Source organism: Sebastes fasciatus, chromosome 3 (assembly GCF_043250625.1).
Source record: "Sebastes fasciatus isolate fSebFas1 chromosome 3, fSebFas1.pri, whole genome shotgun sequence".
NCBI lineage: Eukaryota > Metazoa > Chordata > Actinopteri > Perciformes > Sebastidae > Sebastes > Sebastes fasciatus.
The window spans coordinates 42,106,255-42,119,608 of record NC_133797.1 but is presented as its reverse complement, the minus strand read 5'-3'; the positions used below and the strand labels follow the sequence as shown (position 1 = coordinate 42,119,608).

Sequence of the window (13,354 nt, the reverse complement as noted above, 5' to 3'; positions counted from 1 at the left end):
GGCGTCCGGTAGTCTCTTCCAGTCCAAAATGGCGGAAGCGTAGCTCTGCTGCTTGACGCTGATGTTGCAATGGAACGAACAGTTGACTTTCACTTCTCGGCAATATTTGTTATTTGCCGGCGGCTAGCAGCTGATAATGCTAACAGCGCTAACAGTGCAAACAATGGCAACAGTGCCGACCGAGCTAACAGTGCTAACCTGAGGAGGAACTGGAGGATGGGCGCTACGCCTCCGTGACGATGCTGACAACGCCGAGCGCAGTGCAGAGATGCTGACAACGCCGAGCGCAGTGCAGAGATGCTGACAACGCCGAGCGCAGTGCAGAGATGTTGACAATGCCGAGCGCAGTGCAGAGATGCTGACAACGCCGAGCGCAGTGCAGAGATGCTGACAACGCCGAGCGCAGTGCAGAGCGGCGTCCATTAGCTCGCCAGTGGGGCACACACACTGGGACTCACATGCACTAACACTAGGACGCCATAACTCCACTAAATCTATAGCAAACAGTTGTTTGCTGCTATATTAATGCTCTGAATTTTTTAATTTAGCACCTTTAAATGCAGAAAACAAGTATGCAGGTCTATAAACATCAAACGTCGATCACACAGGAGCATTGTTGACCTTTTAAACATCCAACATCAGCCAGTCAGACGCATCCACCACTGATATGATGGCGTTTTTCTAACAGATTACAGTGAATGAAAAAAACATGCAATGAAAATAACCCTTTTCACTTTTCACTGCTTCTTCTCGTATCGGAGTCCGTTTAACAGCAGCTACTTCTCTGCTACTGAAAAGATGTGAGGGGTCACTCCGCCTTAAAGAGCCGCTGACCTCTAAAGCATTGACGTTTAAATGAGGAATTTGCTCTAAAGACTGATTAGAATAGAAAATACTCGAGAAGGATTTTCCTTTTTTTAGAGGAATGAAGATGAAAAGATGAAAAGATGGAGGATGTTATTGCCGACTCCATCAGCAGCTACCGGCAGCTTCAATCCAAAACACCACGTCCCTACAGTACAACCTGCGGTACAAAAGCAGGCGGGAACGGGCAGGATTTCATCAAAAGGGGGTCGAGTGGAAAAAGGGACTGAATTGGGCGATGAGATCACCATGGCAACGAGAGCCTCGGCGGCGTAGAGCATGAGGAGGAGAGTGGGAGGGAGTTTCATGCTGAAGTGGCCTAAAGTGGAAGAAGGGAATCGCTCTTCACTTTTATGGTTTTTGGGAGATTCTCGTGGCCGCGGTCCAAAACACTCACAGTAATGAATTCTCCACACACACACACATTCACACTCACACTCACCATTACATCACAGATAATAACAGTTATATAACAAGGCCAGCGTGGACACGGAGGTAATCACTACGCGCTCACATCAGCGTCCGCCGGCCAAATAAATACAGATACTCAGAAAGTCATGTTCCCTGATGGCAGCGACACAAAAACAAACATGTAAACAAAGAAACTAAAGATGAACATCGACTCCTAACAGATGATTCTTAGATCAATCTGACCAGTAACAGACTGAAACACTCGATGCTTTCCTCACCGTCACAACGGCAGACTGCGTGCGTTGCATACGGGCCAAAAGGTGAATTGTTCTCCTTGTTTTAAAACCCACAGCGTGTCTTAATACACTCTAAATCTTAATCTTCTTGTACATAAATATTTCCAAAGAAAACGGACTTTTCAGTTTCATTAATTCTGCAGATTGTGTGTGTGTGTGTGTGTGTGTGAGAATGAGTTATGTTGAAAAGCCAACCACGGGACAGGAATGATGAGAGGCATCACGTCACCCGGTCCTGGAACAGAGAGACAAACAGAGAAGAATTATCTTAAACTCACTCGATCACGATGTGAACGTTAGTTACAAGCAGCACTGTTGACTGTAGGATCAGAGCGAGACGTGAGATGTGAGATAGCTCAGTGAGCGACGGCGTGATGATCCAACAGCACGAGTACAGGCTCACAGCTAACACGCTTTCAACGTTTCACTCAGCTCCTTTTTCTCATGGAGTTGATCAAATATTCACGTCTGAATGACACTTCTGTCACTCTAGACAGATTTGGGACTTTTTTCTGAGAGTGAAAACTGGAGCGGTTCTTCATTTGCAAACAGGCGAGTCCAGTTAGACACAAAAACATGAGAAAGTAGGGTCGGAGTTACCCTTTAAAGTCCAGGTTGATCACGTTTAACACTACCACACACAAAGTGTTAATATATAATGTATAATGTTAACTAGGGCTGGGATGAGACAGCTATCTCCTGATTCCATACTATCACGATACTTGGGCGCTGATTTGATATGTATTGCGATTCAATATTCTGATTTATTGCGATTGCGTTAACTGTTTTTACCTCTAGACCATGAAGGGAACAAGTTGAATCAGACACTTCTATTGACTTTTACTTTGTAAAATCTCTAAATGAATCCAGTAAAAGGTTTGATTTTCAGCATGTATGTAGTCAGAGATGTCCTGAAGTCAAATAGATCAGGATCATTGTCAGGAATTATTGATTACATTTATTATCCAGCAACCCAAAACTCAAAGAATAAAGACATGTCCCTCACAGATTAGTGGTATTTTCTTTTTAATTTATAATGTTTTATACTTCTGGTGAATATAATCCATCAATCTTATTTCCATAGATGTATTTAGTATCTACAGTTCCCTTTGTTAACATCTTATTTTGAAAAGCAGACGTGTCTACTTCCTCTAACTTCTCCAAGGTGGTCTCTAGCTCTCCCGTCAGCTCCGTTCTCTTTATCCATCCATGGTCAGCTCCATCGGGGCCGTTTCAATGCAGAGAACATAAATGTCAGTATCTGGGTGCTCTACAGTCGTAGCGTCGGACCATTTGACCACGGAGACGAGAGCGACGGCCGGCTCCACCGCCACGTTACCGCCATACCATAACGTTACCTCCACACCATAACGTTACCTGTCCGTGACAGAGTTAGCATGCAGCTTTAGCTCTGCTCTGTGTAGCTCTGCTTTTCCTGTCAATGTGTGAAACCCAAAGTGTTTCCATCCTTTACTGGATGTGTAGTGTTTACCACGCTGGATTTAACATGGGAGGGTGCAGGTCGTATCCACGCTGACCCTCCAACGTTTTAGACTCTCTGAGGTTTGTTTTGGTTGACGGATACGGAACGGATATGACGTCACGTTACTCAGACTACCACAATAAAAGCGGTAACTTCCTTCCACCTCCTCATAGACTCACATGAAGCAGATATATCCTTTCTGGCATTTAAACATCGATTTCAAAATTGTAATAAAGAAATGGCGATACATAGGTGCTCAGGTCAGGTTATAGTTTGAACGTATAAAACAGACACAGAGCTTGTTTAGATTTAGATCCCATTATACCTTTAAGTGTTCTTCTGATAAACTCACCTTGTCTACTCCCAGAAGTAACGCAGGTACCATATAGTTTCATTCTTCAGCTGAGGGCCGAACAGAGGGTTGGCCTGAGCCAGGATGGCCACCAACCAGCTGAGTACAGAGAGAGAGAAGAGAGATTATCAACACTATATCCCAGGATTTATCTCTTCAGAGGAAAGTTCTGCCTTTCTTTTACAGCCTGGGTCTTGTTGCTGCACTTTTGGGCAATCCACCGATGGATCATATTACTTTAATAACCACCATAACTGTAAAGATAGCGAGAGTACACCACAGGAAACGGCTCTGCAACAAGTCCAAAGAGGCCGAGGACGACGAGGGACTTTCAGGTCTAACCGACGCTCAGAGCGGTTCTTTAGAGGTCTGAATGAATGTGAACGTTATTTTATCACCCAATTAATCCAACAGAGCTGCTAATGAGTTCCCCCTGCAGACTGACCAGACGATCACCACTGTGAGCTCACACACAATGAGACGGCATGCAGATGGTTGAGATGAAGCTGTTTTACGGCCTGTACATCCCACCGTCCCACTGGACTCTGCTGTTAAACAGTTTCCAGCATTCTCATACTCAACATCACAAAGACCAAGGAGCTGGTGGGGGACTTTAGGGAACAAAGGACCCATCCTAACCCAGTCAGCATCAGGGGGACAGAAGTGGACATTGTTGAGGACTACAAATATCTGGGCGTCCACTTAGACCAGGGGTCGGCAACCTTTACTATCTAGGGAGACATTTTAGGCAAACATAAAAATAAAAAATCTGTCTGGAGCTGCAAAACATGTGATCATTGTGATGAAGGTAACACAGTTTATAGTCTAAGTATATAGTATATCAGTCTAATGCAGTGAGGGCCAAAGAGACAATGTACTACAGAGTATTAAGACCACATTGAGGGAAAAAACATCAGAGATTTACACAATAAAGTCAGAATATTACGAGAAAAAAGTCATAACTTTACGAGAAAAAAATAAAATAATACGTTAAATGACTACTTTATAATATTATGACTTTATTCTCTAAATCTCAGATGTATTTTTTCTCCTCTATGTGACCCTAATACTCCGTCGTACCGTCGTACCACAGACCTACAACAATGATCAATAAACATGAAACTGTAAACAAAGAACAGTTCTTCATTTCCATGTTTAAACCTCCACAGGGAGCCGCTGGAGAGGAGCTGAAGAGACGCAGGATGCTGACCGCTGGGCTAGACAATAAAACGGACTGGTCTAAGAACACACAGAGTCTTTACAAGAAGGGTCAGCGCCGCCTGTTTCTTCTCAGGAGACTCAGATCCTTCAGCGTCTGCAGAACCAAGCTGCAGATGTTCTATCACTCGGTGGCGGCCGGCGTCATCTTCTACGCCGTAGTGTGTAGTGTCTTCTACGCTCACAAACTCAACAAGCTCATCAGGGAAGCAGGTTCTGTCCTGGGAGTCGGACCGGAGTCTTTGGTGGAGGTGGAGGTGTCGGAGAGGAGGATGCTGAGGAAACTACTCAGTATTAGAGACAATGCCTCTCATCCTCTGCACGCCACCCTGGAGTCATACCAGAGCACCTTCAGCCGTAGACCGAGACCACCGAGGTGCACCGCAGAACGCCACAGGAGCTCTTTCCTACCAGCGGCCATCAGAATATATAACTCCTCCTCCTTCTGCAGGAAGGACAGCTGAAAACACCGGACACTGACAACAACAATAATATCAATATCATGTGCAAAACTACGTTTTCCATTATCATGTGCAATATTTCTTCCTTTTCCGTTTTTATCTTTTCTATTTTACTTATTTTATTTTATTTATCTTATTAACTCAAGTACTTTTTATTTCATACACTTGACTTGTTGTAATTTTGAGCAATCTCTGGCACATTTCTTCTTTATCCCTCTGCTTTTATTCAAGCTCCTACAACTCATCCAGGTTCATCATTTCCAAACTAAACCTGAAGACATGATGACTTCTAAAGTTTGAGAGTCTTCTGTTGCCTAAAAGTGAAGGATAGTCTCTCCCTGAAGGAGCTGGGGCTCCATCTAGTGGTGAAATGATAATCCTTCTCATAGCACTCTGTTTCTTCATCACCTCATCTGCAAAAAAAACATCTTTTCCCAGGTTGTTTAGGGGGTAATGTCTTCGACAGACAGACCTCTGGGTTCTATGAGCTTGTTGGTTTCAGGTCAACTTTGTCAGCTCAGTGTTGCGTAGTTTTCTCCACCTCACAATCATCCAAAATGCCTGTTTATATCCTCCATAAATCAAATATTAATCTTGCATCTACTGTCCAGATCTGTCACGTTCTCTTGCAGGTTGTTTCAGTAGCTGATTCTCATTTAGCTTGGCTGACCTTGAGCTGGTGTAAAGCTGTTGCAGTCTCAGTAAGCCTCTGAATAATATCTTCTTTCAGTGTATTTAGATTCTTCTTTATGTCTCTTGTAACATCCACACAGTTGGCAGGAGCTTTCTGCATGTCCTGTTTGAGTTCTTGCAGATCCTCATGGCGGTTGATGTTAAGAACTCCAGTAACTTCTCTTCCTTCCCTCCCAGCAGCACGTTCTCTTACAAGAACCCATTATGAGCGTTTTCTCCGTCTCATGTTGCTCGGATGTTAAATGGTTAATTTCCCAGCTTTTATTGATCGTCCCTTCTCATCTCTATCATGTGTAATTACAGGCATTAAGCTGTCTTTCAGAGCGGGACACTTTTAGAAATCGACTGAAGCAGAGTGTGTGACTACTGTACGCTCATAGCCTCACCGGAAACCCTTTTATGAGAAAGCACTGGGAAAAAAAACATCAAATTGCTTTTAGAGAGGGGGACGGTACGCAAGACAGGTCCCGAGTAGGGAGGCTCATTTTGAAAAATTGTCTGAACAAATAACGTAGCAGCAACTCGCTGTAGTCACTTCAGCACTATGTGTTGATACCATCACAAGATGCATCAAAGAATAACTCTGGTGTTCATTTGTTAAAAAGTACACAACCAGGGAGAGTTTAGAGAGATTGAGAGAGCGTTAACTTAGCAGCTACGATGCTGCGTTCACTGTCTCCAGTTCACCGTCCGGGAGCGTTAACTTAGCAGCTACGATGCTGCGTTCACTGTCTCCAGTTCACCGTCCGGGAGTGTTAACTTAGCAGCTACGATGCTGCGTGTAGTGTCGCGGACATGCAGCAACTTTCCCAGTAAAAGTCTCCACCGCACATTTAGTTTAGTTTAGCAGGTTGTCAGCTGTGTGTCTGCACGGCGGAACTTCAGCGAGTGTCCAACAAACAGTGTGTGTGTTTGTGCTACGTTAGCAGCTCTAGCATTGCCGGAGGCTTCGTGCTCGCCGCTGCTGCACACGTAGTCTGTGTAACTTTAGCGAGTTTCCAACAGACCGTGTGTGTGTTGGCAGTGAGTGTGAATCAAACCCGGGACGTTGCGGTAATGTAGCATACGCTGTAACCACTCGGCTACGAAGGTGCTCTAAAAGGTTTTAAAGGAACAGTGTGTCAAAATTTCGGGGGAATCTGTCAGCAGAAATGGAATATAATATTCATATCTATGTTTTCATTAGTGTAAAATCACCTTGATTTTGACTGTCCCCGTTGTCATGTGACTGTCCCAGTTGTCATGTGACTGTCCCCGTGGTCATGTGACTGTCCCCGTGGACATGTGACTGTCCCTGTGGTCTCTCGGTGAACACTTGTACAGATGTCTATACAGGCGAAGCTGCTCGGCCGGTTTTCCCTCGAAGGCGTCCATGTTGAAATGAAAGGCGTAGCGCGGCAGTCGGCGCGTAGTTACAAGAATTACGTGTCCACCGGGGCGTTTTTTATCGCAAGGAGACGCGTCGCTTCCCAGCATCGGACGCCTGGTGGGCTGTCACTAGACACAACACACTTGGCTCCTGATTGGACGAACTAGACCTCAACTTTATTCAAATGAGGAACGGCCGTCGTGACGCTCCGTCTCTCGAATCGTGCCGCCACGCTACCAGAATGCATTGCACAGCTGCTTACATAGATAATGAATGGGGAACGTGGAAAGGACGGATCCTGTGGACGACAGAGCGCCGCGACAACTTGCGGAGCCTTCGTGAACCACGCGAAAGCCGCGACGACGTCATTTTCCTCGCGCCGGCTTCACTACGGCGAGCGTAAACCAGGCTTAAAGGCAGTCTTAGAAAGGGAGGAGTGATTGGAGAGGTACTCAGCTGGTTGCAATCTGCAACCACACCACCAGATGTCACTAAATATGACGTACTGTCCCTTTAGAGTTTCATCATGTAGGTGTAATCAGAGCTGCTGATCAATATATCAGAGACACACCAACATGCAACATGACAGCAGCTTCACACCAAAGAAGAAGAAGAAGGGAGTTTGTACTCACAACAAGTAACAGCAGACGGCTGTGAGGATGAGACTGGTGACGATCACACTGTCAACGGAAACAGAGAGAGAGAGAGGTCACATTAATGCAGCTCTGTCCACACACTCCTACACACTCCTACACACTCCTATACACTCCTACACACTACTACACACTCCTATACACTACTATACACTCCTACACACTCCTATACGCTCCTACACACTCCTATACACTCCTACACACTCCTACACACTCTTACACACTCCTACACTCCTACACACTCCTACACACTCCTATACACTCCTACACACTCCTACACACTCCTACACACTCCTATACACTCCTATACACTCCTACACACTCTTACACACTCCTACACACTCCTATACACTCCTACACACTCTTACACACTCCTATACACTCCTACACTCCTACACACTCCTATACACTCCTACACACTCCTACACACCTTTACACTCCTACACACTCCTATACACTCCTACACACTCCTATACACTCCTACACACTCCTATACACTCCTATACACTCCTACAAACTCCTACACACTCCTACACACCTTTACACTCCTACACACTCCTATACACTCCTACACACTCCTACACACTCCTACACACCTTTACACTCCTACACACTCCTACACACTCCTAGACACTCCTAGACACTCCTATACACTCCTACAAACTCCTACACACTCCTACACACTCCTACACACCTTTACACTCCTACACACTCCTATACACTCCTATACACTCCTACACACTCCTACACACTCCTATACACTCCTACACACTCCTACACACACCGGGCTGAGAGATATTAATGTTAATCATCATATCTCCAGGTAACAATAACATGATATCATCAGCATACGGTGTGAACAGTTAGCAGATCTAAATGGATGAAGTAACATGAGATTTGAAATACTTAAAAACACACTGTTTTAAAAATATGATTTTCTAATAAAACATTCATGTCAGTGGGATGTACTGAGTTACTGTTACCTTTTGATTTTGAATACTTTAATAAATACTACAGTATTAGTTTAATCTGCATCAGAACCAGAAACACTTTGGTGCGTTACAGTTGCTCTTGTATAAACATAAAGAAATGTAAGAAAACAGAAATAAAGGAGTATGTAACATTTAAATTATGTACATAATGATACAATATAAACACAATATATGTAAAGAAAAATATAAGTAAGTACTAAACTTTTAAATAAGAAAATGAGAATAAATAAAAAATATGAAATATGTACAAATATTTATCTAAGACGTGCAATATATAACAAATAACCACAGTGCAAATAAGTAAAAACAAAATGCGGAGAAGTGGGCTCTATTAAGCGTGTTAAATATAAATACCAGAATGGTATAAACAAGAAATTAATAAGAATATTTGTTGAATGTACAGCACGATGCGGCCAATTTTAAAAGCTTATAATAGGGTTGGGAGATTTAATACATACTGTGAGACAGTATAAATGTTCCAGCTGTCTGGGATTTTGCAATATCATATATATATATATATATATATATATATATATATATATATACTGAGTTAGTCATCTCTTTAATGTCTCTGGTTGTCCAGTAAACTGGACTGCGTTATAGAAATATTGCAAAAAATTGCTGCATTTATGAGATGAACCTTGATTTTTTTGGGGTCATTTCTCAGCTGCGTTAGCCCCAAAACTGACATCTCTGTCTGGTTATTTTATCTATAAACAGTTTCTTAAATTACCAAATAACTGACAATATCACAATATAAAATTATGCATGTAGTAAAAGATAAAATTGTATTTATCCCGAGGGAAATTGTTGTGCAGCAGTTGCAGTAGGAAAGGGTGCAAATAAAACAAAATTTAAATAATAGCCTAAAGATAATTAAGAAGGTGCAAAAAAAAAAAGTAGACAATGCCGGAGTTGTAAACAAATAAACAGTAAATGTAATATAACTATGGCTGGTGAACAGTGAGGTGCAAATAAAACAGAACATGCATCCACGTGACCCCCTCCTATCCTCTCAGCTGTTTTTAAATGTAACATCCATCCATTGAGATAAATGCAGTGAGGTCAAATATACAATATTTCCCACTTAAATACGTCACTTCGGTTCTTACGAAACAGAAGAAAGAGTGTACCATTAATGAATCTCTTTGAGTTCTGTTGATAAAAAGCATTTCGGATTAAATAATGAACTAAATCCACTTTTATTTTGTAGCTATCGGCTGCATCGCCTGATGTGAACCAGTGAGACGGATTCAGCATCACTGTTGTTCATCCAGCTACCAGATCACAACATTAACAACAAACACTGACTCAGCCAGCTGCAGATCCTTTTAGGCTTATCAATCACTGAGTTGACCTTTTGACCTTTAATGGATGGATGGATGGATGGATGGATGGGAGGATGGGAGGAGAGGAGGAGAGGGTGGATGGGAGGAGAGGAGGAGAGGATGAGAGGGGGAGAGGAGGAGAGGATGCTGTGATGATGTGATGGAGGAGAGGAGGAGGAGAAGAGATCTGTGATGGAGTAGAGGAGTAGAGGATGCTGTGATGATGTGATGGAGGAGAGGAGGAGTAGAGGATGCTGTGATGGAGTGATGGAGTAGAGGAGTAGAGGATGCTGTGATGGAGGAGAGGAGAAGAGGAGGAGAGGAGGATGCTGTGATGGAGTGATGGAGTAGAGGAGTAGAGGATGCTGTGATGCTGTGATGGAGGAGAGGAGAAGAGGAGGAGTAGAGGATGCTGTGATGCTGTGATGGAGGAGAGGAGTAGAGGATGCTGTGATGGAGTGATGGAGTAGAGGAGTAGAGGATGCTGTGATGCTGTGATGGAGGAGAGGAGAAGAGGAGGAGTAGAGGATGCTGTAATGGAGTGATGGAGGAGAGGAGGAGAGGAGGAGTAGATGATGCTGTGATGCTGTGATGGAGGAGAGGAGGAGAGGAGGAGTAGAGGATGCTGTGATGGAGTGATGGAGGAGAGGAGGAGTAGAGGATGCTGTGATGGAGTGATGGAGTGATGGAGTAGAGGATGCTGCGATGCTGTGATGGAGGAGAGGAGAAGAGGAGGAGTAGAGGATGCTGTGATGGAGTGATGGAGTGATGGAGTAGAGGATGCTGTGATGCTGTGATGGAGGAGAGGAGAAGAGGAGGAGAAGAGGATGCTGTGATGGAGTGATGGAGTAGAGGAGTAGAGGATGCTGTGATGCTGTGATGGAGGAGAGGAGAAGAGGAGGAGTAGATGATGCTGTGATGGAGTGATGGAGTAGAGGAGTAGAGGATGCTGCGATGCTGTGATGGAGGAGAGGAGAAGAGGAGGAGTAGAGGATGCTGTGATGGAGTGATGGAGTGATGGAGTAGAGGATGCTGTGATGCTGTGATGGAGGAGAGGAGAAGAGGAGGAGAAGAGGATGCTGTGATGGAGTGATGGAGTAGAGGAGTAGAGGAGGAGTAGAGGATGCTGTGATGCTGTGATGGAGGAGAGGAGTAGAGGAGGAGTAGAGGATGCTGTGATGCTGTGATGGAGGAGAGGAGAAGAGGAGGAGAAGAGGATGCTGTGATGGAGTGATGGAGGAGAGGAGGAGTAGATGATGCTGTGATGGAGTGATGGAGGAGAGGAGGAGTAGATGATGCTGTGATGGAGTGATGGAGGAGAGGAGGAGTAGAGGATGCTGTGATGCTGTGATGGAGGAGAGGAGAAGAGGAGGAGAAGAGGATGCTGTGATGGAGTGATGGAGGAGAGGAGGAGTAGATGATGCTGTGATGGAGTGATGGAGGAGAGGAGGAGTAGAGGATGCTGTGATGGAGTGATGGAGGAGAGGAGAAGAGGATGCTGTGATGCTGTGATGGAGGAGAGGAGAAGAGGAGGAGTAGAGGATGCTGTGATGGAGTGATGGAGGAGAGGAGGAGTAGAGGATGCTGTGATGGAGTGATGGAGGAGAGGAGGAGTAGAGGATGCTGTGATGGAGTGATGGAGGAGAGGAGGAGTAGAGGATGCTGTGATGGAGTGATGAGGAGAGGAGAAGAGGATGCTGTGATGCTGTGATGAGGGAGAGGGAGGAGAGGAGGAGTAGAGGATGCTGTGATGGAGTGATGGAGGAGAGGAGGAGTAGAGGATGCTGTGATGGAGTGATGGAGGAGAGGAGGAGTAGATGATGCTGTGATGGAGTGATGGAGGAGAGGAGGAGTAGAGGATGCTGTGATGGAGTGATGGAGGAGAGGAGGAGTAGATGATGCTGTGATGGAGTGATGGAGGAGAGGAGGAGTAGATGATGCTGTGATGGAGTGATGGAGGAGAGGAGGAGTAGAGGATGCTGTGATGGAGTGATGGAGGAGAGGAGAAGAGGATGATGCTGTGATGGAGGAGAGGAGAAGAGGAGGAGTAGAGGATGCTGTGATGGAGTGATGGAGTCAGGATGCCGCTCAGGCCTCCATCACATCATCTCGTGTATTTATATTATAAAGACTCTGCAGATTTGGAGTAAACATTGATTTTGAATGATAAATAAACATGTGAATATGTGTGAAATGAAATGTGAGTGTATGAAACGAGAGGAGCCGCTGGATAGTATAACAATCCCCGATTCCCGGTACCGACCACCTACCCCCGGTTAGGTCCTTTGGGCACCAGGAACGGAGCCACGACGCCCACCAGAGCCCACAGCGTGGTGAAGCAGATCATCGGCAGGGCGAGAGAGTGAGACACCATGATGGCTCCGGTCTGTCTCGGTTCTGTCTCGGTTATAACCCGGTTCTGTCTCGGTTCGTCGTCCTGGAGATGAAGCGCATCAATGGCTGCTGAGGCTGTCCGTCGCTGCCTCTAAACACCCGCCCACTTAAGCCAACGCGACACATGATTGGTCCACACCCAGGAAGTACTGGATTGTGATTGGCTCAGCCGGCTGTCTGTCTGTATTACAGTGAGAGGGGATTGGCCGGATGTTTGTGCCAGCAGGTTGCAGGTTACAGACAAACTGTGTTTTATTCTTCATCATCTTCATCATCACAAAAACGTTCTTCTGTGATTTTATTTCCTGAGCAGGAAAAAGATAATAAAACTATTTAAAGGTTCCATATGATGCTCATTTTCAGGTTCATGCTTGTATTTTGTGTTTCTACTAGAACATGTTTACATGCTGTAACGTTCAAATAAACCTTTATTTTCCTCATACTGTCTGCCTGAATATACCTGTATTCACCCTGTGTCTGAAACGCTCCATTTTAATGCATTTCAACGGAATTGCAAAGGAATTGCGTTGCTATGCAACAGCTTGGGTCCATGTCTACTTCCTGTCAGCTGGTGTTATTCACATACTTAGAATGTTTACGTTTAAAACCCTGTGATGGTCTAAATATTGTATATTTGTGACATCACAAATGGACAGAAATCCAAACGGCTTGTTTCAAACACACAATTTCTGAATACCGGCTGTGTGTATTTCTCCGTATATTGAGCGTTTTGATAGTTTAACAGTATTTATATAGTACTTAAACCTGCTTTATAATGTAAAAGACATGACAATCTCACTTTTTACAATATGGGACCTTTAATATGTTATTATGATAGGC

At 44.5% G+C, this 13,354-nt stretch overlaps 1 protein-coding gene across 1 annotated transcript; it reads right to left on the bottom strand.

Moving 5' to 3' along the window:
- Positions 1-383: 383 nt before the first annotated feature.
- atpv0e2 (ATPase H+ transporting V0 subunit e2) lies at positions 384-12,622 on the bottom strand. Its single transcript, XM_074631322.1, has 4 exons — positions 12,391-12,622; positions 7,780-7,827; positions 3,407-3,505; positions 384-1,806 (listed from the first exon to the last, which is right to left on the bottom strand). The coding sequence occupies exons 1-3, from the start codon at positions 12,492-12,494 to the stop codon at positions 3,412-3,414; spliced, it is 246 nt and encodes an 81-aa protein (XP_074487423.1). The 5' UTR covers positions 12,495-12,622; the 3' UTR covers positions 384-1,806; positions 3,407-3,411.
- Positions 12,623-13,354: the final 732 nt, after the last annotated feature.